This window comes from Bufo gargarizans, chromosome 3 (assembly GCF_014858855.1).
Source record: "Bufo gargarizans isolate SCDJY-AF-19 chromosome 3, ASM1485885v1, whole genome shotgun sequence".
Classification (NCBI taxonomy): Eukaryota; Metazoa; Chordata; class Amphibia; order Anura; family Bufonidae; genus Bufo; species Bufo gargarizans.
In genome coordinates, this window is record NC_058082.1 from 433,171,824 (window position 1) to 433,199,282 (window position 27,459).

At 44.2% G+C, this 27,459-nt stretch overlaps 1 protein-coding gene across 5 annotated transcripts in view; it reads right to left on the bottom strand.

Annotated features, from left to right (window-relative positions):
- The window catches only part of MAGI3 (membrane associated guanylate kinase, WW and PDZ domain containing 3), a 309,538-nt gene that overhangs the window by 137,233 nt on the left and 144,846 nt on the right, over positions 1-27,459 (bottom strand). For all 5 annotated transcript variants that reach the window (XM_044283486.1, XM_044283484.1, XM_044283483.1 and 2 more), the window contains exon 3: positions 3,430-3,549. In XM_044283486.1, coding sequence (XP_044139421.1) covers positions 3,430-3,549 — 120 coding nt within the window. The remainder of the gene's footprint in view (positions 1-3,429; positions 3,550-27,459) is intronic.

Sequence of the window (27,459 nt, forward strand, 5' to 3'; positions counted from 1 at the left end):
GTTTAAACCAAAAGGAAGACAGATGAGCCCTAACAACAGTCTTTTAAGGGAGCAGTGGAAAGCGACAGAGGACATTAATGAAAGCTGTTATTATAAGATAATTACAGATCTTTTGACAATCATTGACAGACTAACTAAGGAATGCATGCCTAGCTCTAATAAACTAGCATATGAAAAAAAATATGACAGTTACCCTTTAAGGAGTTGATTAGGATTTAAAAAGTCTAAGGGCTCATGCACATGACTATGTATTCTGCGGTCTGCAAAACACGGATCCGCAAAAAAATACGGATGACGTTCTTGTGTATTCTGCAGAATGGAACAGTTGGCCCCTAATAGAACAGTCCTATCCTTGTCCGTTATGCAGACAATAATAGGAGTCCTATTTTTTTGACGAACAGACATGCGGACATATGGAAACGGAATGCACATGAGCAGCTTCCTTTTTTGTTTTTGCAGACCCATTGAAATGAATGGTTCCGCATACGACCTTCAAAAAATAAAAATAAAAATCGGAATGGACATGGAAAGAAGATACGTTCATGTGCATGAGCCCTAAATGCTATTTTCCCAGAAACAGCACCTTATCTGTCCATTGGTCGTGTCTGTTATTGCAGTTCAGCTTCATTGAAATGAACAGGATTGAGCCTGAATGCCCCACAACCTGTGGCGTGAGCAAGACTGTTTTTGCAAAGAAGCGATCATGCTTTCCTAAACGTGCACAGCCCCTTTAAATCTAAATAATGAAACTGAAAATGAATATACATCTCCTTTAAGGGTTACATGAAGGATGGGTATGAAGAACTAATCAAAATGTAAACCATGCCATGATATACTGCGAGATAACAACTTGAATATTATTCTTTTATGTATATGGAAAATTACTATATCAACCCTGCACATCTGAACTAGGCCATAGTAATATCATGGGAATTCAACAATAATTATGCCGTTTGTTTTCTTCTGTTCAGCGCAATATTGGAGAAAATGAGTGCATCCAATGTCTTCAGCATGTGTGGATCTCGACAAATCTCTTCATAGTGCTGCGGTTTGCAGAGCAAATCCCTCGAACCTGTGACCTTATCTAAACGCCCACACAAGATTTTGGTTTACCCGTACAAATAGCTTTAAACATTACTAGAACAAACCTGGTTGTCTCGTTTCATTTCCCTCCCTTGTGTTGGGAGTCTCCTTTGTCGATTACAAAGCCACAAAAACACTACACTCTTAACAGTAGCAAATCCAATTCCTATTGCCTCTCCTGCCCAATTCATTCCCCAGGCCAGATCTACAATGAGCGCCCTTTTATCTTGTTCTCTCTCAACAGGTCACGGCTGATTACTTCATGGGTAAAGTGGATGTGAGTTATAATTAAATTTCTGACCTCCTAACACCATCTCAGCTACTTCTAAATCCTTTTCAATCACCTTTGAGCTACAGCTTGAGATGCAGATGGGTCACAGGGTCTCTAATCCCATCCATTGTTCCTTGTTCTCTACAAGCTATTATTTATCCCCCTTGGTCCACATGCCCATAATTTCCATTAGTTATGAAATTGTACAGACAGCTAGTAATTAAAGGGCTATTACATATAAAACACACATCTGTTGAAGGAGCTTTACAGGACTCAGATATTGTTGACCAACTCTTAGGAGAGGCCATCAATATCGGAACAGTGGGGGTCCAATCCCAGTATCTTTACCAGTCAGCTGACAGAAGGAGCCACGGCATACCGGAACTAGCACAGCTCCATACACTGTGTAGTGGTCGGGAGATGTGCTACAAGATGTCTGAGTTTTTTTCTTTAGAAGTTAAACATTGCCAGAGCTGTCTAAGGGTACTTTCACACTGGCGGTTTGGCTTTCCATTTGTGAGATCCGTCATGGGCTCCCACAAGCGGTCCAAAACGGATCAGTTTTGCCCTAATGCATTCTGAATGGAAAAGGATCTGCTCAGAATGCATCAGTTTGCCTCCGTTCCGTCTCCATTCCGCTTTGGAGGCGGACACCAAAACGCTGCTTGCAACGTTTTGGTGTCCGTCTGACAAAACTGAGCCAAATGGATCCGTCCTGGCACACAATGTAAGTCAATGGGGACGGATCCGTTTTCTATGACACAATCTAGCACAATAGAAAACGGATCCGTCCTCCATTGACTTTCAATGGTTTTTAAGACTGATCCGTCTTGCCTATGTTACAGATAACATAAACGAATCCGTTCTAAACGGATGCAGACGTTTGTATTATCCAAACTGATCCGTTTGTGCAGATCCATGACGAATCCGCACCAAACGCGAGTGTAAAAGTAGCCTAACTCACGCCTGTTTATGTGGGAATAGAGGGAGATAACTGCTGGCAGAATGCGTGTAATCACATAGGCTAGATCAGGGGCCAGCAACTTCCAGCACTCCAGCTGATGTGAAACTGCAACTCCCATCATGTTCCATTCACTTCTATGGGAGTTCCGAGAACAGTCAAGTGAGTGTATAGTTTTACAACTGCTGAAGTTGCGGACCCTGGGACTAGACAGATTTTATGTGCCAATGCAAAATGCCATAAATATGAGAGAGAGAATACATAATACAGGGCAATAAATAATTCCTGTGTACTTCATGTTCCCGGGCCACTGAGGGTTTTTCTAGGCTGCCTAATTTAGAAAAGATATGAAGAGAGCAGAGTGTGGGACAGGTTATGCTGAGTCGCAAATAATTTGGATGCAAAAAAATAAAGATTTGTTCACCTTTACTGATGTCATGGCAGGAGGACACACTGGCATTATGGCACCACAGCTCCAGCAGGATATACCTAGTATTCTCCAATGAGAGGCACAGTTCTTAAAGGGTGCCGGGGAGCGGGGCTTGGGCATTGGGAGGCATGTTTTATACTATGAATAACCCCTTTAACTGTTACATAACTATTATATACAGGTGCATGGCCCAACTGACAGATGGGACCACTGGCAACCAGGCTAGTGATTGCTCTCTTTCTGACAGTACCTCTCATCCTATCCTGCATGGTGCCTTCATGTCTGTAGTATCCCCTGGCTCTGGATCAGCAATTCGAAAAAGGCACCATCTTGGTACACTCTGCTCGCTCTACTCCTACGAGGAGACTACTCTCTGCCTACTTGTCAAGACCAATGCGTGGAGGCTTGCTCCGCTTGCCAATTGCTTCTGTCCAGCTGGGGTGCTTCTGAAGCATGACACACTATTGTGGGTCACTAAAACACTTGGTCTACTCCAAACTCCCTGTTACCGGGAACTGGGTAAAACATGTCATACATAGTCCAGAGCATGGCAACAGTTCAAATCACCTTAATCTTGGCTGGAAAACCAAAAACATTCTTGAACATGTCCAGAGTGGGCTTCACTGCAGTGAACATACAATTGTAGGGTACAAATGAATCTCCACTTGCATATAAAGTACTTACCGTCATATGTTCCACTCTCCAGCAGCACCCCGCTATCTTCTAAGACTTTAAATTGATCCACAGTGATAAAATTATAATCAACGCCAGGGACCTCTCCATCTCTTGGTGACCGAGTTGTACCTTGAGTGAAGATACGAAAAACATCAGCAAACAGATTGTCTGGATTATTCAATAGCAAGTTAAAACATTCATTAAAAAAAAAACTTCTGAAAAAAATATTGTGTCCTCAGGGACTATGAAAATCAGGGGAAAAAATGAAAATCCATATAAGAAAAAGCAAAAGTTAAAGAAATTCTCATTTGAGAGAGATCTCTTCTGTGGAACTAGGGCAATGAATTATGTAGTAAGAGGCAATGCAATGAACAGGCACGTTTTTGTGAAGTCTTGGAGGCTCGGCAAAGTCTGAAGGGGAACAGAATTCATTTCCAAAGTCACTAAACTAAGGCTACTTTCACACTAGTGTTTTTGCTGGATCCGGCAGGGTTCAGCAAAAATGCTTCCATTACTGATAATACAACCATCTGCATCCGTTATAAACGGATCCGGTTGCATTATCTTTAACATTGCCAAGACAGATCCGTCATGAACTTTATTGAAAGTCAATGGAGGACGGATCAGTTTTCTATTGTGGCAGATTGTGGGGGTCATGCCGGATCAGTCTTGCTCCGCTTCCCAGGACGGAAAGCAAAATACAACATGTTGCGGTTTGCTCTCCGGTCTGGGAACGCAACTAAACGGAACGGAATGCATTTTGGAGGACTCCGTTCTGTTCAGTATTGTCCCCATTCACAATAAATGGGGACAAAATGGAAGCATTTTTTTTTCCGGTATTGAGCCCATATGACATATCTCAATACTGGAAAACTAAAACTCTAGTGTGAAAGTAGCCTAACAGGGTACTCATGTCATTGTGTGGGCAGGGTGCTTTTGCAGAGCCCTTTTAGAAGACATGAATTGTACATCGCTTTAAATGGTTATTCCCTCCTCAGGAGGTCCCCCTCAAACCTCCTCCTGTCTTGATGCAGTGGCCAGAGGTGGTTGGTTGTGCTATAGCTCTTATAAAAGCGAATGGGAGTTATGAAAACTGTATAGCACGGCCACCTCAGCTGTTTCCATAGTTCCAATAACCCCATGTTGCCACATCCAGGTGGGACGGGATCAGGGAGAGGGTTACGGGGCCTGTTCTAGAGATTGGGATGTGCTCTAGAGGTGGAACTCTGGATTATCAGACATTTATGGCATATCCTGTTGAGATGAGGAAAAACCATTACAGCACACATACCAGTGAGCTTACTTTCACCTTCTATTACCTAAAATTACTGCATTTTTTACTACATTTTTTGGACAAGTATAAGGCCTCATGCACAAGAGTGTATTATTGCTATGTGCAATCTCGGAGTAGTACAGAGCTGTCATTCAACCATAACCTTCTAAGGAGCCCTACCGTACTTCTGTAAGCTTGATACTGAGGATATACAGGAATACTATCACCAAAAATCTGTGATGTAGTATAAGGTGAAATTAGTCATCAATGTAATGGACACCAATGTACTTCTGCCTTAGATACAATGAAGGCGTTGAGAATAAAGGTAGATTTAGATTGGGCGATTCTACAGCCGATCTTCAGGAAGAAAGCGTTCCTTCCCAACAGTCGGAGGCTCATTCAGTGGAGGAGACTGCTACATTTACATCCAGCGATCTCCTACACTGTACGAGGATGAGGGATCGCTATTGTAATCCCTCGTCCTCATACAGATTCATGGTTTCTGAGCAGCAGATCGCTGTTTAGACCCCGTGATCTGCTGTCCAGAAACTATGATCAGTGGTGCCTGCATGAACAACAGGATCACCCAATGAACAAAAGTTTTACATTTTACATACATTTACATGGGCAGATTGTTGGGAAGAACTATTTGCAGAAATGGTCGTTCACCATAATCTGGACAATTATTGGCTTGTGTAAATGCAGCTTTAGTTTCATTTTCTTCATTGGACACAAAAGGTGACAATTATCCTTTTGTGTGGCACTTAAGGGGTATCATTATTGTTTAGGGGGTCACATGGGGCATTATTTCTTATTAAGGGGGTATTATCATGTGGCATTATTACTTTTTTGGCACTCAGGGAGACAGTATAATCTTTTTTAGGCAGCACTCTGGTGGACAATTATTACTTTTTAGATGGGCACTGAGGGGACAAAATTCCTGTTTGTGACAAAAGGGGAGCAACATTACTTTCTAGCTTGCACACCAGGGGCACTGTTACTTTCTAGATGGTATCAGCAGGATGGGAGGATGCAGGTTGGGAAAAGATAAGAAAGATGAGGTGTCAAAGATGTATCTGTTACAAGTTGTCATGGGGGTCTGGGTTGGAAAAGACAGGAAAAAAAACGAGGAACATGTGCGTCAACTGTAAGTCATTGGATTTTAGTGCACTCATATCACTTATACGGCCTGCAGAGTTCCTGTGTAATATGAATATCTACCAATGTATGGTCACTGTATAGGGGTTATTACTGCTGTTCTCTGATCAGCGGGGTCCCGGGTGTCGGACTTCCAACGATCAGATACTGATGACCTATCCGGAGGACAGGTCATTAGTTATACAGTCTCAGAAAACTCAGTTAAGTAAATAATAGAGTTAATAAAAAAAGATAAAAATCTGATGCTCCAGCTGTATTCCACAAATCAAGCAAAACAGCTCATTTCTACTTCTGTAAGTTTCAGTAGGTGGCACAGATTTAAAGGATTTCCTTTACAAAGCACTGCCCTATCTACATGGGTAGTTTTTGACAACATTTCAAAAATTAAGCTAACACCACTGTTTATGTAGTGGTAACCAAGTGTAGCATTAATATAATGAAATATTATAGAGAAAGGTCTTGTTGCATATAAAATATGTATTAATACTCAGATTTTACAATGTATTTCCCCAGAGCAAAATCTGGAAGAATAGACTTAAAATCCACAGTATGTTCATGCTTTCCACGTGTGAATGGGGTTTCCGATATTCCATTCGCACTCGCTGTATGAAAAACCTGCAATAAACATTCCATGTGAACATGGCCTTAGAAGCTCACAAAGTACTTAAGAAATATAATAGTATATTAAAATGTAGTACAATTGTACAGCAAGATTACTAAACAACAGTATAACGTCTCAGCACAATAAAATGACAAGAAAAAGAACACCAGTGACACTGTGCTACAGCAGTATGAACCACTGGTAAAGTGACAATCCATAGTACTGTTCAAAGCATTAACTGGGGCACGGGTATGAAAGGATAATGACTCCATAGATGCCACCAAAAACAGGTTTAACCTCCTTAGTTACTTGTAAAAAAAAAAAAAAAAAAAAAAAAAAAAAAAAAAGGCATCTTTATAGATCCTGAAGCAATTACGTGAAAGAGTTCAACAGACTGGGAGGCTAAACACTGTCTACACCTGTCCCCCAGTCCCCCATACACAGTTACATGTCCTCGCACTGCAATGCAGTCAGGGGGCTACTGTTCGCCTCCTCAGCCTCTAAGCAGAACCGGTTTTGGCCATGGTTATCGCTGTGACAAATCTTCGGTGTTGACCCTTCTACATGACACAAACTGTGGCTTTAGAACAAAAGGCTTTTCTAATTGGTCTCTGTTAGATTTCTTTTTGCAAAATAATAGCCAGGCTTGTTAAAAGCAGGCATAAAAGGATTTTATGTGCGTTTAAATGGGCTTCTAATAAGCTGAGACAGACAGCAGCTGGTGTTGGCCAGAGACTTGTTTCAGCTCAATATAGGATCCCCCTCCTCCTTGTTGAGTGTTCTCCTAACTTTTGTTGGCTTTTGTGAAGATCCGACTGCCTAACAACTCGGCTACACAGCAGTTTTTTGTTTTGTTACTTTTTACAGAAAATGCTAAAACTGGATATAACAATAAAGTTCAAAATGAGGGCTCTAAAATCCTAACAGCCTCCTCAACTTTCATGCTCAGTGCAAACATGCAGAACCAACCTTAAACTACCTATTTATTGTATACATCATTAATTCTACATAAAAGTACAAAGAAAATCATGCCAGAGATGGAGCATAGCAATAAAACAAGCGGCACAAATCCTGTAGGACAGAGAGCCCATGGGGAGTCTTTATCTCAATGGGAATACTTGAAGTTAGTTTTGCAGTAGTCCGCGTTGGGAGTCTTTTGCCCCAACTATATCACGTGTTTGTTAAATTTGGTGCATCAACACTTTTGTTTAGATATTTTACTCTACTTTTCCTATTCCACCCCCCTACTGAAGTGAGCTTGTGACTTTTTTGATGACTTTTTAATAAAACAAACTCATTAACATGCCTAACCATGACCTAACTAGAGTCTAAAAAGTTCTGGAGTGTGGGAAAGGGGGGGGGGAAGGGGGAGGTAAAATCCCCCCTATGTGAAATTTGCAACCATCACTAAAATTGTCCGGTTAGGCTCCGTTCACATCTCCATTATGAGGAACAGACGAACAGACTGCCGGAGTTCACCATATCTGGCATAGCCGGATAATGCTGTGCACTGCTAGATCCTCCTCGACTACTGTGGGATCCAAGCATTTGGCCAGACGAAAAATCCTGCATGCAAAACTTTTTTCTAGCCAAATGCTGTGATTTCTGTCAATGGGGATCCAGCTATGCCAGACACGGTGTTTCTCTGCTGGAACAGCCTGGCAGAGCTCACAATGGAGATGTGACTGGAGCCTGATTTAACCAGTCATCAGTGGAAAATACTGCTAGTGTTTCTGAATGATCACAGAGATAACTGCTCGATGAAAATACTTGGTAAAATACTTTTTACTAATCCACATTTTTCATGCATATCTAAAAACGACTGCCATCATCCATGGTTTAAAACAAAAAAAATCGATGTCACCTGCAGCAATTCCTGCTCTACTGAGGGTCGCTGCTTGGCAGCGGTCAAACTCCACATTGTGTTCTGTTGGTAATCGAATTCCTCTAATCCTAAAGTAGTCCAACTGGTTTTTAAAACCTCTAGTCATTTGCTTATCCCTGAACAGAACAATTCAATTTATTACAAAGAAAATATGAACAAGACTTAATTATACGCTGTAATGTCTGTACAGAAAGTCAATTATAAGCCACACTTCATTTCTTGTTCTTGTATTCTTTCCTCAAGCAGAAGTCAACAAAAATGCTAGTGCATACCCTCATCATCTCATACCTGAACTACTGAACCTACCATCCAACACTCTTGCACCTCTACAATCTGCCTTCAACTCTGCTCAGGGGCATATTGGGAACTTAAAATCGTCCTGGAAAAAAAAAAAAAAGTGGCCCTATGTTGTAGGTGGGTCTAAATTGACAGAAGATGGGTCAACACAAGTAGGGAGGGACAACAGAAGAAGGCAGGGCCAGCAATACCATAGTACCACCCCAGCAGAACCAAATATCACAGTGCTATGTAAACAATAGATTAGGGGGCACGCTGCAATAAAAATGGAGTGCAATGGCTGTTCAACACAACAGTAGAACCCAAAATAGACCACATGGCCCAAGAAAACCCCAATAAGATGCACATCCACTAAATATAAAAGCAATATACAAATTGTATTCGTCTGCAAATCACACAGACATGGTTAACAATTGTATACAATATAACACGCGCTGGTACAAAATAAGACCACACATCAACACCGCTCCCACCAAAAGCCACAAATATAGGCAAAATGTATGTAGTCCAAAAAAACGATGTCCAATGGTAACCAGCAAAGATGCACTATAAAATCCACAATAAATGAATGATAATGTGGCATCAAAATGCCTGATACCTGAGTAAGATAAAAGTGCAAGAACTACCAAGGTGGGCCTGGGTCCAGGAACAAACGCCCCACGCGTATCGCTGGTAAAGTCTGGCTTTCTCCTTACTCAGGTATCAGGCATTTTGATGCCACATTATCATTTATCATTCATTTATTGTGGATTTTATAGTGCATGTTTGCTAGTTACCATTGGACTTATTTTGTACTACATACATTTTGCCTATATTTAAATTGTTAACCAGGTCTGTGTGTTTTTGTAGATAAAATTTGTATATTACTTTTATATTTAGTGGATGTGCATCTTATTGGGGTTTTCTTGGGCCATGTGGCCTATTTTGGGTACAAATATCCCAGTACAGCACAATATACTGCATCAACAGAATCAAACTACAGTGCAGCAAAAAAATACTACCCTTGCCCGAGTATTCAACTGTATCATCGACCGGAGGATGATCACACAATTGAGTTTCGGAGGGCAGCTGTTAGCCAGGTGCATAAGTACCTGATGCTCCCAACATTAATTATTGCTGAGAGCATGAAATCATTATATACATGACCGTCGGCCATGAGAATTAGCCCACCTAGAAATTTCCCTACAGGGTCTATGGCCAGTCCGTCCCGACTATACTGCCTGAGTAATTCACATCTTTGCTCATTTCACTTCTGTCTCTCCCCTCTGCCAACACCTTCATTCTTTTACTTAGGCTCCTTTCACACTTGCGCTCGTCGGTCCGCTCGTGAGCTCCGTTTGAAGGAGCTCACGAGCGGACCCGAACGCCTCCGTCCAGCCCTGATGCAGTCTGAATGGAGCGGATCCGCTCAGACTGCATCAGTCTGGCGGCGTTCAGCCTCCGCTCCGCTCGCCTCCGCACGGACAGGCGGACAGCTGAACGCTGCTTGCAGCGTTCAGCTGTCCACCTGGCCGTGCGGAGGCGAGCGGATCCGTTCGGACTTACAATGTAAGTCAATGGGAACGGATCCGCTTGAAGATGTCACCATATGGCTAAATCTTCAAGCGGATCCGTCCCCCATTGACTTTACATTGAAAGTCTGAACGGATCCGCTCAGGCTACTTTCACACTTAGATTTTTTTCTAAGTTATTAATGCAGACGGATCTGTACTGAACGGAGCATCCGTCTGCATTAATATGATCGGATCCGTTCAGAACGGATCCGATCAAACGCTAGTGTGAAAGTAGCCTTAGACTGACGAATGGGCAATTATCACAAAACAGTTTCCAAGCAACACTCGTTCCCGGTAATTGCCCTGTGTAAAGGAGCTGGTAATCACCCGATAAATGCAGAAATGCTCATTCATCGTGTGATCGTATCTTTTGGCCGGCACCCAACACTCATTGGGGAAGATTCATCAAAACTGGTGTAAAGGAAAACTGGCGTAAAGGAAAACTGGCTTAGTTGACCATGGCGTCCACCTTTCATTTTTAAGAGCTACTTTGGAAAATGAAAGGTGGAATCTGACTGGTTGCTATGGGCAACTAAGCCTGCTTTCCTTTACACCAGTTTTAATAAATGTTCCCCATTGTTTGCTGTGTAAACAGGCATCTGCTGCCTGGAAACAATGAATCAGTATGGGGATGAACAATTACAGAAGATTGCTGCACTAACCGCAGCTTCACCGCTGTTGACAATCAGGCAATTGTCGGGAATGTTTGCTGTATTCTCAATAATTGCCTGGTAAATCGTCCTGGGTAAAGGTGTATATTCTTCTCTTATCTGCACCTAAGACAATACTTTCTAAGATTTCTCCTGTGCTTCCACCATACTCTGGAACTTGCTACCCAACATGTCAAACTCTCTCTAACCATCAAAAGTAATGTGAAAACCTACATCTTCAGAAAAGCGTACAAACTACAATAACCCTGCTGTCACTACACTACCATCCATGCCGTTCCTACCCACACCTACTGTCTCCTTCCCTCTCCCTTTGTAAAGTGCAAGTCCACGAAGGCAGAGTCCTCCCTCCTTCTGGACCAGTCTGCCACTCATTTAGTTCATGTTTATTGTGCTTGTTTTGTCTTATTTTATGTAGAGGGTTGTCCGATATAATGATATTGATGATCTATCCTCAGGATAGGTCATCAATATCAGATCAACAGGGGTCAGACTCCCGGCACCCTCACTGATCAGCTTGAAGAGTAGCTCAACCTATGCTTTTACATCCTTCGCTGTGGTAAGTTGACACCTTTTATCTCCTCTGGGTGCCCTTACTAACATTTCATTATCTCCGATGTCCTACCTCAGCAATGGAGGTTCCTCATGCAGCTGCTCCGCTGTAGCGCACACACTTACAAGATGGTATTTATGATGGAATTTCATTACCGTATTTTTCGCTGTATAAGACGCACTTTTTCCCCCCCAAAAGTGGGGGGAAAATAGCAGTGCGTCTTATACGGCGAATGCAGCTTATTTTGCGATTTGCGAATTTTCGTGCGAATTTTCGCGTGAATTTTTGCGCGAATTTTTTGCGCAAATTATTTTGCGATTTTCAATAATACACCCGCCGCGATGCCGCGCGGCGGGTGTATCAGCTGTGAGGGAGGAGGGGCTGGGGGCCGGCGTCTGCTTTTATAATGACAGCGGGGCCCGTGCAGTGACTATTCTACTACACGGGCCCCGCTCACTGTATAATCGTATGTCTAATAGTAAATAGTTATGTACATAATCGCATAATGAGCGGAGTACTTACAACTACAAACGCTCGCCGAGAGGAGGGAGGAGGCAGGCTGGGAGGACGTGCCCTGGCAGTGTGTGAGTCATACGTCACGCGCCTGCGCCGCCCACTTTATGAATGAAGCAGGCGGCGTGGGCGCATGACGTATGACTCACGCTGCCAGCGCCTGTCCTCCCGGCCTGCCTCCTGCCTCCTCCCTCCTCTCGGCGAGCGCTTGTAGTTGTAAGTACTCCGCTCATTATGCGATTATGCACATAACTATTTACTATTAGACATACGATTATACAGTGAGCGGGGCCCGTGTAGTAGAATACAGACACTGCACGGGCCCCGCTGTCATTATAAAGCCAGATGCCGGCCCCCAGCCCTGTATTGAGGGTCATTCACTACAGGGACACTTATGGAGGGGATCTGTGGATGACACATAGCATAAGATGCTATATATGTGTCATCCACAGATCCCCCCATAACTGTCATACACAGAGACCCCAATAAGAGCCACCCACAGATCCCCCATAACAGTGCGTCACCCACAGATCCCCCATAAGTGTCACCCACAGATCCCCCATAACAGTGCGTCACCCACAGATCCCCCATAACAGTGCCATCCACAGACCACAATTAGTTCAAAACCCACCAAAAGCACACCTTTTGGTTCAAATTTTTTTTTTCTTATTTTCCTCCTCAAAAACCTAGGTGCGTCTTATAGGCCGGTGCGTCTTATACGGCGAAAAATACGGTATTTTAGACTAACTTTAGGCGATTGTGCCTGTTTACCTTATTCTGGCAAGTTTTGGACTATATGTAGGAACCAGTGTTATTATAGCCTTGGCTTGTTGGCTAGATGTTGTACCTTGTTTTTTGCGACATCCTGAGGATAGGTCATCAATATCGTAGCACTGCACAACCCCTTTTTATAAGTAGTATGAACAGTAATATGAAAAATGACTAACTGGAGCCGTCACGTTACAATATTGTCTACGCACAGATATCATAATGTCAAGAAAATAGAACAAACCAAAAGTCATGCCAAAACTGAAATGTGTCTGCATCTATTAGAACTGGTGTCATTCAGGGGAATGATCCCTACAGGACACATCATTCGTGCTACTTCACTGCAGTCATAAAAGGAACGGCCATTATTCACACTGGCTAAAAGTGAATATATTAACAGAGCAGGATTTATGCTGCCAGCGTGATAAGATGAAATCAGAAGGGATGGGGAGAAGAAATGTTATAATTGATGAAATTTGCCTTGGGGATCAATAGAGAAAGGCGGCGAATCTAAGCCATAAAATAATCACGTTACAAATGGCTTGGGCTGTAAAAACAGAGACATATGCATGCGGCAAAACAATAAGGAAGCCAAGTCTGTAAAATGTGGCTGTTCTCCTTATGGATATGATCACTCACAGCGTAAATGCTGCTTACAAATGTAGTGAGGTTCAATATGAAGGAGATATATGAAGCAAAAAAGGACAGGATTTAATACAAGCTAATGGGGGGTATCAGCACTCGGATCCCCACCAGGGGCGGACTGGGTACTTAAAGTAGCCCTGGTAAAAAGGAAAAGTAGCCCCTATGTTGTCGGTGTGCTAAAATTAGGCAGGGAAACAAGTAGCCAGGGAAAACGGAAGTAGGTGGGACCAGCAATACCACAGTGCAGCAGTACATACCGCCCAGGCAGAACCAAGTAACAAAGTGCTGCCCAAAAGACTGCCCCAACAGAACACAATACCACAGTGCAGCACTACATACTGCCCAGGGAGAACCAAGTAACAAAGTGCTGCCCAAAAGACTGCCCCAACAGAACACAATACCACAGTGCAGCAGTACATACCGCCCAGGCAGAACCAAATATCACAGTGCAGCACAAAATACTGCCCCAACAGAACACAATACCACAGTGCAGCACTACATACCGCCCAGGCAGAACCAAATATCACAGTGCAGCACAAAATACTGCCCCAACAGAATACAATACAACAGTGCAGCACTACATACCCCCCCAGGCAGAACCAAATATCACAGTGCAGCACAAAATACTGCCCCAACGGAACACAATACCACAGTGCAGCACTACATACTTACCAGGCAGAACCAAGTAACAAAGTGCTCCCCAAAAGACTGCCCCAACAGAACACAATACCACAGTGCAGCACTACATACCGCCCAGGCAGAACCAAATATCACAGTGCAGCACAAAATACTGCCCCAACAGAATACAATACAACAGTGCAGCACTACATACCCCCCCAGGCAGAACCAAATATCACAGTGCAGCACAAAATACTGCCCCAACGGAACACAATACCACAGTGCAGCACTACATACTTACCAGGCAGAACCAAGTAACAAAGTGCTCCCCAAAAGACTGCCCCAACAGAACACAATACCACAGTGCAGCACTACATACCGCCCAGGCAGAACCAAATATCACAGTGCAGCACAAAATACTGCCCCAACAGAACACAATACAACAGTGCAGCACTACATACCCCCCCAGGCAGAACCAACTATCACAGTGCAGCACAAAATACTGCCCCAACGGAACACAATACCACAGTGCAGCACTACATACCGCCCAAGCAGAGCCAAATACTACAGTGCAGCACAATATCCTCCCCCGGCAGAATACAATACCACAGTGCTTCAGTACATACCACCCAGGAAGAACCAAATACCACAGTGCAGCACAGTGTAATATACCGCCCCAGCTAAACAAAATAACACAGTGCAACACAAAATACCGCCTCAGGAGAAGCATATACCACAGTGCAGCACAATATATTGCCCAGCAGAATAAAATACCACAGTGTAGGACAAAATACCACGTTGTCCTGAGGACGATGATACAGTTAAATTCAGGAGGAAATCTGCGGCATACGGCCAGATGGATAACTACCTGATGCTCCTAAATTTAAAGCAGAGAGGGTCAGATTACCCGCCCAGCGGCCATGAGACTGGCTAGGGCGGCCCCCTGGGGTATCAGCCCACCGGGAAATTTCCCTGTAGGGTCTGTGGCCACTCCATTCCTAATCCACACCGATCACAATATATGATATGTCACCATAACATATCAAAAGTTTTGCTAAAGTAAAGCGAAGCACCAAAACAAGCAAGCAAAGCCATCTTGTGCCATACAATCTACTAACTGCACACTTTACTTGCAAAGGTGTTTTTTCATTCCTGCTTTGTATAGGACATTGTGACAATTGTGATTCACAATTTTTTTTTAAAGGACCTTTGAAGAATGTAATTTATACTACTGACCTCCTAATAATCTGACACCTGAAAGGAAAGGTGATGAGAAGATTGCCCTCTCTACTACCTACCATGCCACAACCCACAATGCAAGGAATGGACAAGCCCACTGAGAGATCATGATTTTCTAACAATCATGCGCAGGATTAGTACAAAATCTCTTCCTGTTTTAGGGTACTTTGACATTAGCATTTTTCTTTTCCGGCATAGAGTTCCGTTCTAGGGGCTCTATACCAGAAAAGAACTGATCAGTTTTATCTCCATGCAATCCGTTCAGGATGCATCAGGATGTCTTCAGTTCAGTCTTTTTGACTGATCAGGAAAAAGATAAAACCGCAGCATGCTACAGTTTTATCTCCGGCCAAAAAACTGAAGACTTGCCTGAATGCCGAATCCGGCATTTTTTTCCATAGGAATGTATTCGTGCTGGACCCGGCATTCAAAATACCGCAATTCCGGATCCGTCCATGCGCAGACCGAAAAAAATGTGAAAATTAAATGCCGAATCCGTTTTTCCGGATGACACCGGAAAGACGGATCTGGCATTTCAATGCATTTTTTTATGACTGATCAGGCATTTTTCAGACTGATCAGGATCCTGATCAGTCTTACAAATGCCATCAGTTGGCATACGTTTTGCCGGCGATGGAACTGCTTGCCGGATCACTCTGCCGCAAGTCTGAAAGTAGCCTTATTAAAAAAAAAAAAATTTCTGTTTTGTTCCCCTAAATGAAACCCGTTTCATTTCTGTCTCTTTGACCTTGCTGGAAACGGATTCAGGTCACTGCGCATTTATGGCAGTGGCTGAAATTTATGAGCTGCACTGTGCAATCCACATAAAGAGAAGCAAAGCCATTACACTAATGGAAATGAGTCGTTCAAAAACATCCTGAAATGTGTCACTGTTTGAAGAATCTGATCATGTACTAACTCTGTGTGAGAAAATCAGCTTAAGCACTATTGAAAGGGAACATTAGAGGTAATCAGGAAATGTCATTCACACTTGTACTGATTTCCAGATTATGTTATGAAGTATGGGCTTGATACCAGTTCTTTTATTTCAGATATAGCTTAAAGGTGCAGAGCAGGGTATAGGCGACGCAATAAAATAGTTCTGAATTTAAAAAGAATCTGTCACGAGCAGGGGAAGATTGGCCATAGACGTTCTAGGGAAATTTCCCGGTGGGCCGATGTCAGGGGGTGGTCAGGGGGTGCCCGAGCCCTCCTCACAGCCGGCCTGTGGAAGTTTTTGGAGAGGTATTTTGGGCTGTTGGTGGCAGTATTTTGTGATGGACTGTGGTAATTGACTCTGTTGGGGTCGTGTAATGTGCCCCAATATGGTATTGCTGGCCCGACTCGATTACAAAACGGGGCCACGAGGGGGAGTGGCTTGTCATGGCAGAGTAGGACGCGTGGAGTTGGAGCTTTCCCTCCACTTCTGCCTTTCCAGCTGTCCAACCACCTTTCCTGACCAGCACACAGCTCAGATGGTTTGCAAAACAGCTGGGGGCCCCATGACACTGACCAGCAGCCAGAAAATGCAGGTATTCAGAAGTTCTTCGGATCCCAGACTCCCACACCGAGGCTTCCAGCTACACCCAAGATGGTGGCCAGCGTGTCTCTCCCAGCCTCAGACCACAGCACGTGCTCCTCACCTTCCGAGAGAGACCTGGGGAGATCTGCGTGGGATGGGACCTCAGAGCCCAGCTCCAGGCTCTGCATACAAAAGAAGACTTGGAAAAAAAATTGGTCTCCCGACTGAAGCAGACGTACCGCGCAGAGACAGAGGTACTAAAGGGGGAAATACAGAACTTGGGCCACCGTGTAGAGACAGGAGAGGACGCAGGAGGCTATGCACAATCACTTAGACGACCATCAGAAAGTATTGCAGGCCCACTCTCAGCATATCTCACATCTATTGGCCCACCTGGACGACATAGATAACAGACAATGCCGAAATAATCTGCGCATAAGAGGGGGCGCTGAAACGGTACAGGCGGGGGACCTAGAGGCCACGATTCAGGCCTTGTTTGGCTCCTTGCTGAATGGCTCAGTGCCACTCCCTATAGAACTGGACCGCATACACAGGGCCTTAGGCTCGAGGCCACAGGATTCGTCTAGACCTAGAGATGTTTTTTTCCGGGTGCATTTCTACAAAATAAAGGAGGACATTCTGAGAGCCGCCCGTCAATCAAAGAAGTTGGAGGAGATCGAAGGCACACCCATCCAGATCCTACCTGATCTTTCTAGGAGGACACTGCAATTGCACAGGGCAGTGAGGCCCATTCTCACTCTTCTGAGGGAAAGGGATATCACATACAGATGGGGATATCCATTTCAACTGCATGCCAAGAAAGACGGCAGATCAGCAATATTTAAAGACCCAGAAGATCTCCCCAAGTTCTTGGAGACTTTTGCACTGCCGACGGTCTCCCTCCCTGACTGGGCTGGGCCCCCCCCCCCCCCCGAGAGAGCAATGGACTCAGGTGTCCCCGCGCTCATCTAAACAAAGGAAAACTCAGTGAAATATGTTTTACTCTTCACATTGATTTACTCGATTTTCTACCTTTACTACTCCTGTAACGGTTTAGCTATGCGGGGACTTCCTCTGGGATGCCCCCCCCCCCTTCTCTGCTGCTTTCACGGGCGGTGTGGGGTGGGAGAAATCCCTTATTGCTGTTTCTTAGTCACTCTGAGGAGGCCCTTGGCAGATAGAAGATAGGTGTGCACTTTACTTGTTCATTAACTGTTGGATAGTTTCAACTGTTTCTTTATATGTATACAGGGTCGTGAGTCGACCCTTTGAGCAGAAGGTGAGGGGGGCCTTTCTCTCCATCAAGGCTTTCACTTCCCCCTTACATTTATAGTGGCAGCGGAGGGGTGACTCCTAATCTGCTGCTGATTTGCTTAGTATTTACAGTACAGACCAAAAGTTTGGACACACCTTCTCATTTAAAGAGCTTTCTTTATTTTCATGACTATGAAAATTGTAGATTCACACTGAAGGCATCAAAACTATGAATTAACACATGTGGAATTATATACATAACAAAAAAGTGTGAAACAACTGAAAATATGTCATATTCTAGGTTCTTCAAAGTAGCCACCTTTTGCTTTGATTACTGCTTTGTACACTCTTGGCATTCTCTTGATGAGCTTCAAGAGGTAGTCACCTGAAATGGTCTTCCAACAGTCTTGAAGGAGTTCCCAGAGATGCTTAGCACTTGTTGGCCCTTTTGCCTTCACTCTGCGGTCCAGCTCACCCCAAACCATCTCGATTGGGTTTAGGTCCGGTGACTTTGGAGGCCAGCTCATCTGGCGCAGCACCCCATCACTCTCTTTCATGGTCAAATAGCCCTTACACAGCCTGGAGGTGTGTTTGGGGTCATTATCCTGTTGAAAAAGAAATTATGGTCCAACTAAACGCAAACCAGATGGAATAGCATGTCGCTGCAAGATGCTGTGGTAGCCATGCTGGTTCAGTATGCCTTCAATTTTGAATAAATCCCCAACAGTGTCACCAGCAAAGCACCATCACACCTCCTCCTCCTCCATGCTTCACGGTGGGAACCAGGCATGTAGAGTCCATCCGTTCACCTTTTCTGCGTCGCACAAAGACACGGTGGTTGGAACCAAAGATCTCAAATTTGGACTCATCAGACCAAAGCACAGATTTCCACTGGTCTAATGTGCATTCCTTGTGTTCTTTAGCCCAAACAAGTATCTTCTGCTTGTTGCCTGTCCTTAGCAGTGGTTTCATAGCAGACATTCTACCATGAAGGCCTGATTCACATAGTCTCCTCTTAACAGTTGTTCTAGAGATGTGTCTGCTGCTAGAACTCTGTGTGGCATTGATCTGGTCTCTAATCTGAGCTGCTGTTAACCTGCGATTTCTGAGGCTGGTGACTCGGATGAACTTATCCTCGGCAGCAGAGGTGACTCTTGGTCTTCCTTTCCTGGGGCGGTCCGCATGTGAGCCAGTTTCTTTGTAGCACTTGATGGTTTTTGTGACTGCACTTGGGGACACTTTCAAAGTTTTCCCAATTTTTCGGACTGACTGACCTTCATTTCTTAAAGTAATGATGGCCACTCGTTTTTCTTTACTTAGCTGCTTTTTTCTTGCCATAATACAAATTCTAACAGTCTATTCCAGTGTTTCCCAACCAGTGTGCCTCCAGCTGTTGCAAAACTACAACTCCCAGCATGCCTGGACAGCCTTTGGGTTTTGCAACAGCTGGAGGCACACTGGTTGGGAAACACTGGTCTATTCAGTAGGACTATCAGCTGTGTATCCACCTGACTTCTCCACAACGCAACTGATGGTCCCAACACCATTTATAAGGCAAGAAATCCCACTTATTAAACCTGACAGGGCACACCTGTGAAGTGAAAACCATTTCAGGTGACTACCTCTTGAAGCTCATCAAGGGAATGCCAAGAGTGTGCAAAGCAGTAATCAAAGCAAAAGGTGGCTACTTTGAAGAACCTAGAATATGACATATTTTTAGTTGTTTCACAATTTTTTGTATATAATTCCAATGTATATAATTCCACGTGTTAATTCATAGTTTTGATGCCTTCAGTGTGAATCTACAATTTTCATAGCCATGAAAATAAAGAAAACTCTTTGAATGAGAAGGTGTGTCCAAACTTTTGGTCTGTACCGTATATCTCACTCAGTTGGTTCACAAATGTTACAGTGAGATGTTAGTTTGGTATCCTGTGTTTGTCTTGCCCTCTCTTTTTTCTTTCCACCTCTTCCTATTCCCTGGTACAGACAGGAAATGATTCTGCTTACACATATGGAAATAGGACATCTATCAAAATATGCTCATACAATGTGAATGGCTTGAATGAGCCTGCCAAGAGAAGCCAAATCCTGTATAACCTCCATAAGCAGAGGGTTGCTATAGCCCTCCTGCAGGAAACACACTTTAAGTCAGGACATGTTACCTTTTGCAGGAACCGTTTTTTTTCTCGGTACGGTCCCATAGCACATTGGCTGACAAGGCCAGAGGGGTCTCCATAGCCATCCACAAATCAGTCCCTTGCACCATATTGAGCACCATGTCAGACATCTTAGAACGGTACCTCTTTCTTAAACTATACATTTCTTCCAGGTCACTTGTTATAGCCAATGTCTACTTCCCTAATACGGGGCTGACCTTGTTTGCCTCCGCTGTCTTTTCTGCTCTGGACGACTTTGCGGACGGCCTCCTGATCATTCTTGGTGGCGACCTCAACTTCCCTTTGGATCCTACACTAGACACCTCATCAGGTAGGTCCTCTTAGTCTGTTGAGGCGGTCCATGGATTCAAGAGACACCTTCAGTCCTTGAGATTGGTGGACATATGGCGCATCCTATACCCCACCACAAACGATTTCACAGTTTTCTCCACCACTCACAACTCATATAACTGCCTTGACTATATCTTTTTTTCACACTCACTTTTGGACTTATCCCCTGCGGCAGGTATTGAACTAATTCTTTTTTCAGACCACTCCCTTACATGGGTGTCCCTAGGGTTGGGAGACCCTACATGCCCCAAGAGCTCATGGAAGCTTAATGACAACATTCTCAGAGACCCTGTATGTGTAGCAGACATTAGATCGGCTATCTTGGAATTTATGGAGGTACATGCAAGGGGACCCCTCTAGAGCCACGATCCAGTGGGAGGCCCAGAAATGTGTGATACGGGGTAGACTCATATCACACGCCTCCAGACTTAAGAAAATGCAATCTGCAGAGATTCATACTCTCCTTCAAAAGCTTTCTGTTCTGGAGAAGAGACATAAAGGCTCCCTCTCCACTGCAGTATATCAGGAGTTGTGTGATACGAGGACGGCCCTTAGGAAACTGATTGACCAAAAATGTTTAGGCAAGCTCAAGAGGCTTTTTTATGGACATGGCAGGCAACAAGAGCGGTAGATTATTGGCAAGGATGTTGAGTCCTAGACAAATTAACTCTTACATCCCCACCCTTAACCGCAGAGAGGGAGGTCGCATTCACGGTACTCGAGACATCCTACAGGAATTTCGATCATACTATGAGGGGCTATATAATTTGAAGGGGAAATATGCGGATCTCTCCACAGACCTTAGGATTCAGAAAATCAAAGACTATATATCGAACCTAATAGGCCCTAAGCTCCCAGTAGATGATAGAGACACCCTAGAAAGGGAAAAAACCTTGCAGGAAGTACAGGGGGCCAAAAACGGTTAAAGGTCAGTAAATGTCCAGGCCCAGATGGATTTACACCCCATTATTATAAGATGTTCCTGGATGACGTCTCTAACTCTCTTACTAATATGTGAAACTATTACGGAAGGTTCCTCCTTCCTCCCTCAGGCGCTAACAGCACATATATGTGTAATTTCTAAACCAGGCAAGGCCCCTCTGGTCTGTAGTAATTACAGGCCGATATGACTGAACAGACGTGAAGATCTATTCCAAAATACTAGCCGAGAGGTTGAAGATCTACATGCCCTCTCTAATACACATCAAACAAAAATGGATGGTAGGACAGCACCACTTACTTGAATGCATTCAAGGGGCTTTGCGGCGGTGCTCGTGACGACAGGTCTCGGCCTCAGAGACCCCAAAATTACCAGTGAAGATGAGGAAAGTCACGGAACTCCAAAAGCTTGTTCAGTGTTCTTTAATTCACCAAAGGTTCAGCAGCAACGTTTCGACAACAGTCTTTATCAAGCTACATACATGTTTACAAGTGACTCATGTTATATAAGGGTACTAATTCATACCAATTACACAGTGGGTGTGCTTCAACAGTAATCCCGCCCCCTCTCAGATAGAAACCATCACAAAATTAATTCATCCTATCAAACAAAGTGCATGTTAATTATAAGGCTTACCAGGCGTTCATATGAGGGCTATTGCTCTGTGTTGTGTCCATGGTGTGTGGCGTCTTCCGCATACAACTGCGGCTGCGCGAGTATTCGAACGGGATTCTCATGCATCACATCGTCAGCTAAATAGTCACATGATCAGTGACGCTACCATCGGTCACCTGACTGGTGACGCATCTAGGAGTCTGATCGCTGTCATGGTGACCACAGGTCCTACAGAAAAGATATATCCTTTCATGTAGAACTTTTCTTTTAGTACCATTTCTAATGCGTATAACTAGCTAGAAAGACGCCAATCACCACGGACACCACATCAGAGAAGTGACATCATTTAATGTCAATATAGGTCTGTTTGACAGCGACACAGGACCCAATCCCAGCAGGATATCTGAGAAAACTCATTTATATCTATATTATGGTTCAGTACCAAACCGGGTATATGTAAAGCGGAGATGCATAGCGCCACACATAAATATAGCCATATAAAGGGGGGAGGGGGGAAAAAGAGAAATCTTCCAAAAAAGGCTTGGGGCTGTTCAAAAGATGCGGTCCTCCTGACGCTCATTTATAAGAGAATGTGTTCAGAAGTGGCAAGAATGGCATATAGGGTGAGATCCCGTGCTTTGCACGGTACGGAGTACTCAAACCCGTACCTCCCATAGGCAGATACCATGGGGTGTAGTGGTACGATATACCCCAAACATGTTGAAGAATACTATTGGGCAAGGGATACTAGGGCCACAACCATCGCCCCCTCTGTCAAAAGAGAGACCACCGATGTGAGCCCTTGCTCGGTCTGGGCCCCACCGTCAGGAGGAAGACCCCTACCGCGCTTATCCCCATTGTCTCCTATAAATATAGAAATTTCTTTTTATGATATTACATGTAAGCAACACCCTATGCCACCAAACCTCAAGATAGCCCGCCTACATCAATCAGCTCCCAAGCCACATATTTTAGGATTTGTCAAACCACCCATCATGTTTGTGGTACACATCCGCCACGTATATCCAGTCAATGGAATCAAACCTTGTACACAATTCGTGTGATGGTATAATAAACCTGCTAGGCGGCTCCCAGGTCACTGCTTCCAGAACACCTTGGTCCATCTCTCGATCATATCACGCATGGATGCCTTATCTATTAGTGATAAACAAAAAAAGGGTGAGACAGAAAGGATAAAATTTATAAATGATCTCGATATAATATCGGGTACTATTACTTAATACATATAAAAAAAAAAAACTTATTTTCACATCCCATATGCCGACTATACATTGCAGTGCCCGTGTGGTCTCATCTATGTGGGTGAGACCACACAGGCCTGCAAATTGAGGATTAACCAGCATAGGAACTCCATCCGGAAATTGTTTGCAAAGATGGAGAATACTTCTGGAAATTTGGAAAGTGAACTTCTGGTCCCGGAACATTTTTACAGATATAAACACAGCGTTGCACAATTGAGGTTCAGGATCATTGATGGCGTCCCAGCGCCACGGAGAGGTGGTGATTGGGAACGACTATTAAAACGTCTGGAACTCAGATGGATCTTTGAACTGGACACCATTGAGCCTAAGGGACTCAATCGGGAGTTCAAGGTGGGTTCCCTCTTCTGAGTCGGCATATGGGATGTGAAAATAAGTTTTTTTTTTTATATGTATTGAGTAATAGTACCCGATATTATATCGAGATCATTTATAAAATGTTATCCTTTCTGTCTCACCCTTTTTTTGTTTATCACTAATAGATAAGGCATCCATGCGTGATATGATCGAGAGATGGACCAAGGTGTTCTGGAAGCAGTGACCTGGGAGCCGCCTAGCAGGTTTATTATACCATCACACGAATCGTGTACAAGGTTTGATTCCATTGACTGGATATACGTGGCGGATGTGTACCACATACATGATGGGTGGTTTGACAAATCCTAAAATATGTGGCTTGGGAGCTGATTGATGTAGGCGGGCTATCTTGAGGTTTGGTGGCATAGGGTGTTGCTTATATGTAATATCATAAAAATAAATTTCTATATTTATAGGAGACAATGGGGATAAGCGCGGTAGGGGTCTTCCTCCTGACGGTGGGGCCCAGACCGAGCAAGGGCTCACATCGGTGGTCTCTCTTTTGACAGAGGGGGCGATGGTTGTGGCCCTAGTATCCCTTGCCCAATAGTATTCTTCAACATGTTTGGGGTATATCGTACCACTACACCCCATGGTATCTGCCTATGGGAGGTACGGGTTTGAGTACTCCGTACCGTGCAAAGCACGGGATCTCACCCTATATGCCATTCTTGCCACTTCTGAACACATTCTCTTATAAATGAGCGTCAGGAGGACCGCATCTTTTGAACAGCCCCAAGCCTTTTTTGGAAGATTTCTCTTTTTCCCCCCTCCCCCCTTTATATGGCTATATTTATGTGTGGCGCTATGCATCTCCGCTTTACATATACCCGGTTTGGTACTGAACCATAATATAGATATAAATGAGTTTTCTCAGATATCCTGCTGGGATTGGGTCCTGTGTCGCTGTCAAACAGACCTATATTGACATTAAATGATGTCACTTCTCTGATGTGGTGTCCGTGGTGATTGGCGTCTTTCTAGCTAGTTATACGCATTAGAAATGGTACTAAAAGAAAAGTTCTACATGAAAGGATATATCTTTTCTGTAGGACCTGTGGTCACCATGACAGCGATCAGACGCCTAGACGCGTCACCAGTCAGGTGACCGATGGTAGCGTCACTGATCATGTGACTATTCAGCTGACGATGTGATACATGAGAATCCCGTTCGAATACTCGCGCAGCCGCAGTTGTATGCGGAAGACGCCACACCCCATGGACACAACACAGAGCAATAGCCCTCATATGAACGCCTGGTAAGCCTTATAATTAACATGCACTTTGTTTGATAGGATGAATTAATTTTGTGATGGTTTCTATCTGAGAGGGGGCGGGATTACTGTTGAAGCACACCCACTGTGTAATTGGTATGAATTAGTACCCTTATATAACATGAGTCACTTGTAAACATGTATGTAGCTTGATAAAGACTGTTGTCGAAACATTGCTGCTGAACCTTTGGTGAATTAAAGAACACTGAACGAGCTTTTGGAGTGCCGTGACTTTCCTCATCTTCACTACTCTCTAATACACAGTGACCAGGTGGGCTTTGTCCCCGGACGGGAAACAAGGGATAAAATGATCTGCTCCCTGGCCCTCATTTCTAGAGCTCAATGCAACCGGTTATCCCCTTTGTCTTCTCACGATCAATGACGAAAAAGCCTTTGACTGGGTGGATTGGGTCTTCTTGGGAGAGGCCTTGAGAGCCTTTGGTCTAGGACCCCACATGATAACCCGTATCCTGGCCTTTCCTCAGGAGAGGTCATCAATATAAGATCGGCTACCAGGCTCCCTGTTGTTCAGCTGTTTGAGGAGGCCGCAACGCTTATTGGAGCACCTGTGAGCGCTGCAGTCTCCTCATGGCTTACTCATCACAGTACTGTACACTGTATAGGGCAGTGTCCCTCAATTTTAGTCCTCAGGGACCACCTACTGGTCATGATTTGAGAGTATCCCACAGAATGAATACCTGTGGTAAGTCCTGATGTATGGACACCAATTATATCACCTGCTCAATATTAAGGAAATCCTGAAAACATGATCGGCAGGTGGGCCGCGAGGACTGTAGTTGAGGAACCCTGGTATAGGGGATGTGCTTGGTATCGCAGCTCAGCCCCATGCACTTGAATAGGACTGAGCTGCGCCTAGGACAAGTGGCCGATATACGGTGACGTCACTGGACTAGGGAGAGGTCTAAGGACTCAAAACGCTGCCACCTCTTCGATTAGCTGATCGGTGGGGATGCAGAGAGTTGGACCCCTGAGATCTAATACTGACAACCTATCATGAGGATAGCCCATTTAAATGTTTGTTCTCTCCATGATGACGATGCTGCCAAAAAGTACAAATACATAATTAGGAACCTGTCACCATCATGCATAACTAGTTAGTGGCATTTAGGGGGCCTAATATTTCATGACATGCTCCCTTTAAATGTTGAGTGGGAATTTATGCTTTTAAAATAGCACTATGAATGGATCAAGGGTTAAAAACATACTGTAATTCTAAAAACGCTTGTTTGTGGTTGAATTATTAATCAGTAATGCAGATTATGTATTTCATGTGGGGTTGAGGCTATAAAGAGAAGCGCACACAGAACTGATTGCAGCGTACACACTTTCCACTAATGAGGGCTCTTTTATTTTCAAAGAATAAAAAGAACCCTGCGACACGATGATGATGATGAAATGGAGTCTGTCCTTGAGCAACAGAATTAAGCCTCAACTTAAATCGTTGTTTAAATCTTCTATTCTTGGTAGATCTCATCTCGAGGTATTGAAGCACCCACTCAGATTCTAAGGATCCATTCCAATCATATTCTTGGACTCTGTATAATATATACATTAAATAGATATATGTGATTGGTGCCATGAATCGGCATCACTAATCCATAGGGTCCTTTTTGCATCGGTCTGGCTAACGCAACCCTATAAACATGGTTAGACCTTCCTTGAGTGAACCTGGCCTAACACTGCACCCAACCAAACTAAAACCTCCAAAGCTCAGGAAATAGGATCAGTTTTCTTTTCCATCAAGGAAAATGATTGGGTTTCCTCTTGATTCCAGTTTGTCATGAGAAAAAATATGTAAGGAAGGGAGAACAGAGCCCTACAATGCCAATGTGTATTGAGCCTTAAAGGGGTATTCCCATCAACAGTTTTCATACTTACCTGAGGCGAGCGCGACGTTTACTTCCTGGATTCGACTGGGCAGGCTCAGTCAGCTTGATTGACGTCTTCTCCCGGCCGAGCGCTGTCTTCAACGCGCACGCCGCCGTGCATGTGCCATGGTGACTTATTCCTGGCCTGTATAGTACAGAGCCGGCGTGCTCGTTCGCGGCTCTGTACTATACTGGCCAGGAAGAAGTCATCATGGCGCGGTGGCGTGTGCGTTCAGGACATTGCGAGACCCGGCCGGGAGAAAATCTTCAGTCTTCTGCGCAATCGCGGCCACGGTATTAGACAGGCGAAAGGTGGCCGTAACCAGGGGAGACGAAAGACAACAATCAGGTAAGAGGGGACTTATTTTCTCAAAAAGGGTGGGAATTGGGTAATAAAATGTATTTACAAAAATGATCACCGTCAAATCATTAAAGGGGTTGTCCGGGTTCAGAGCTGAACCCGGACATCCCTCCATTTTCACCCCGGCAGCCCCGCTGACATGAGCATCGGAGCAGTTCATGCTCCGATGCTCTCCTTTGCCCTGCGCTAAATTGCGCAGGGCAAAGGCATTTTTAGAAAATCCAGTGACGTACCAGGGCTCTCCAGTAAAACGGCTAGGGCAGACC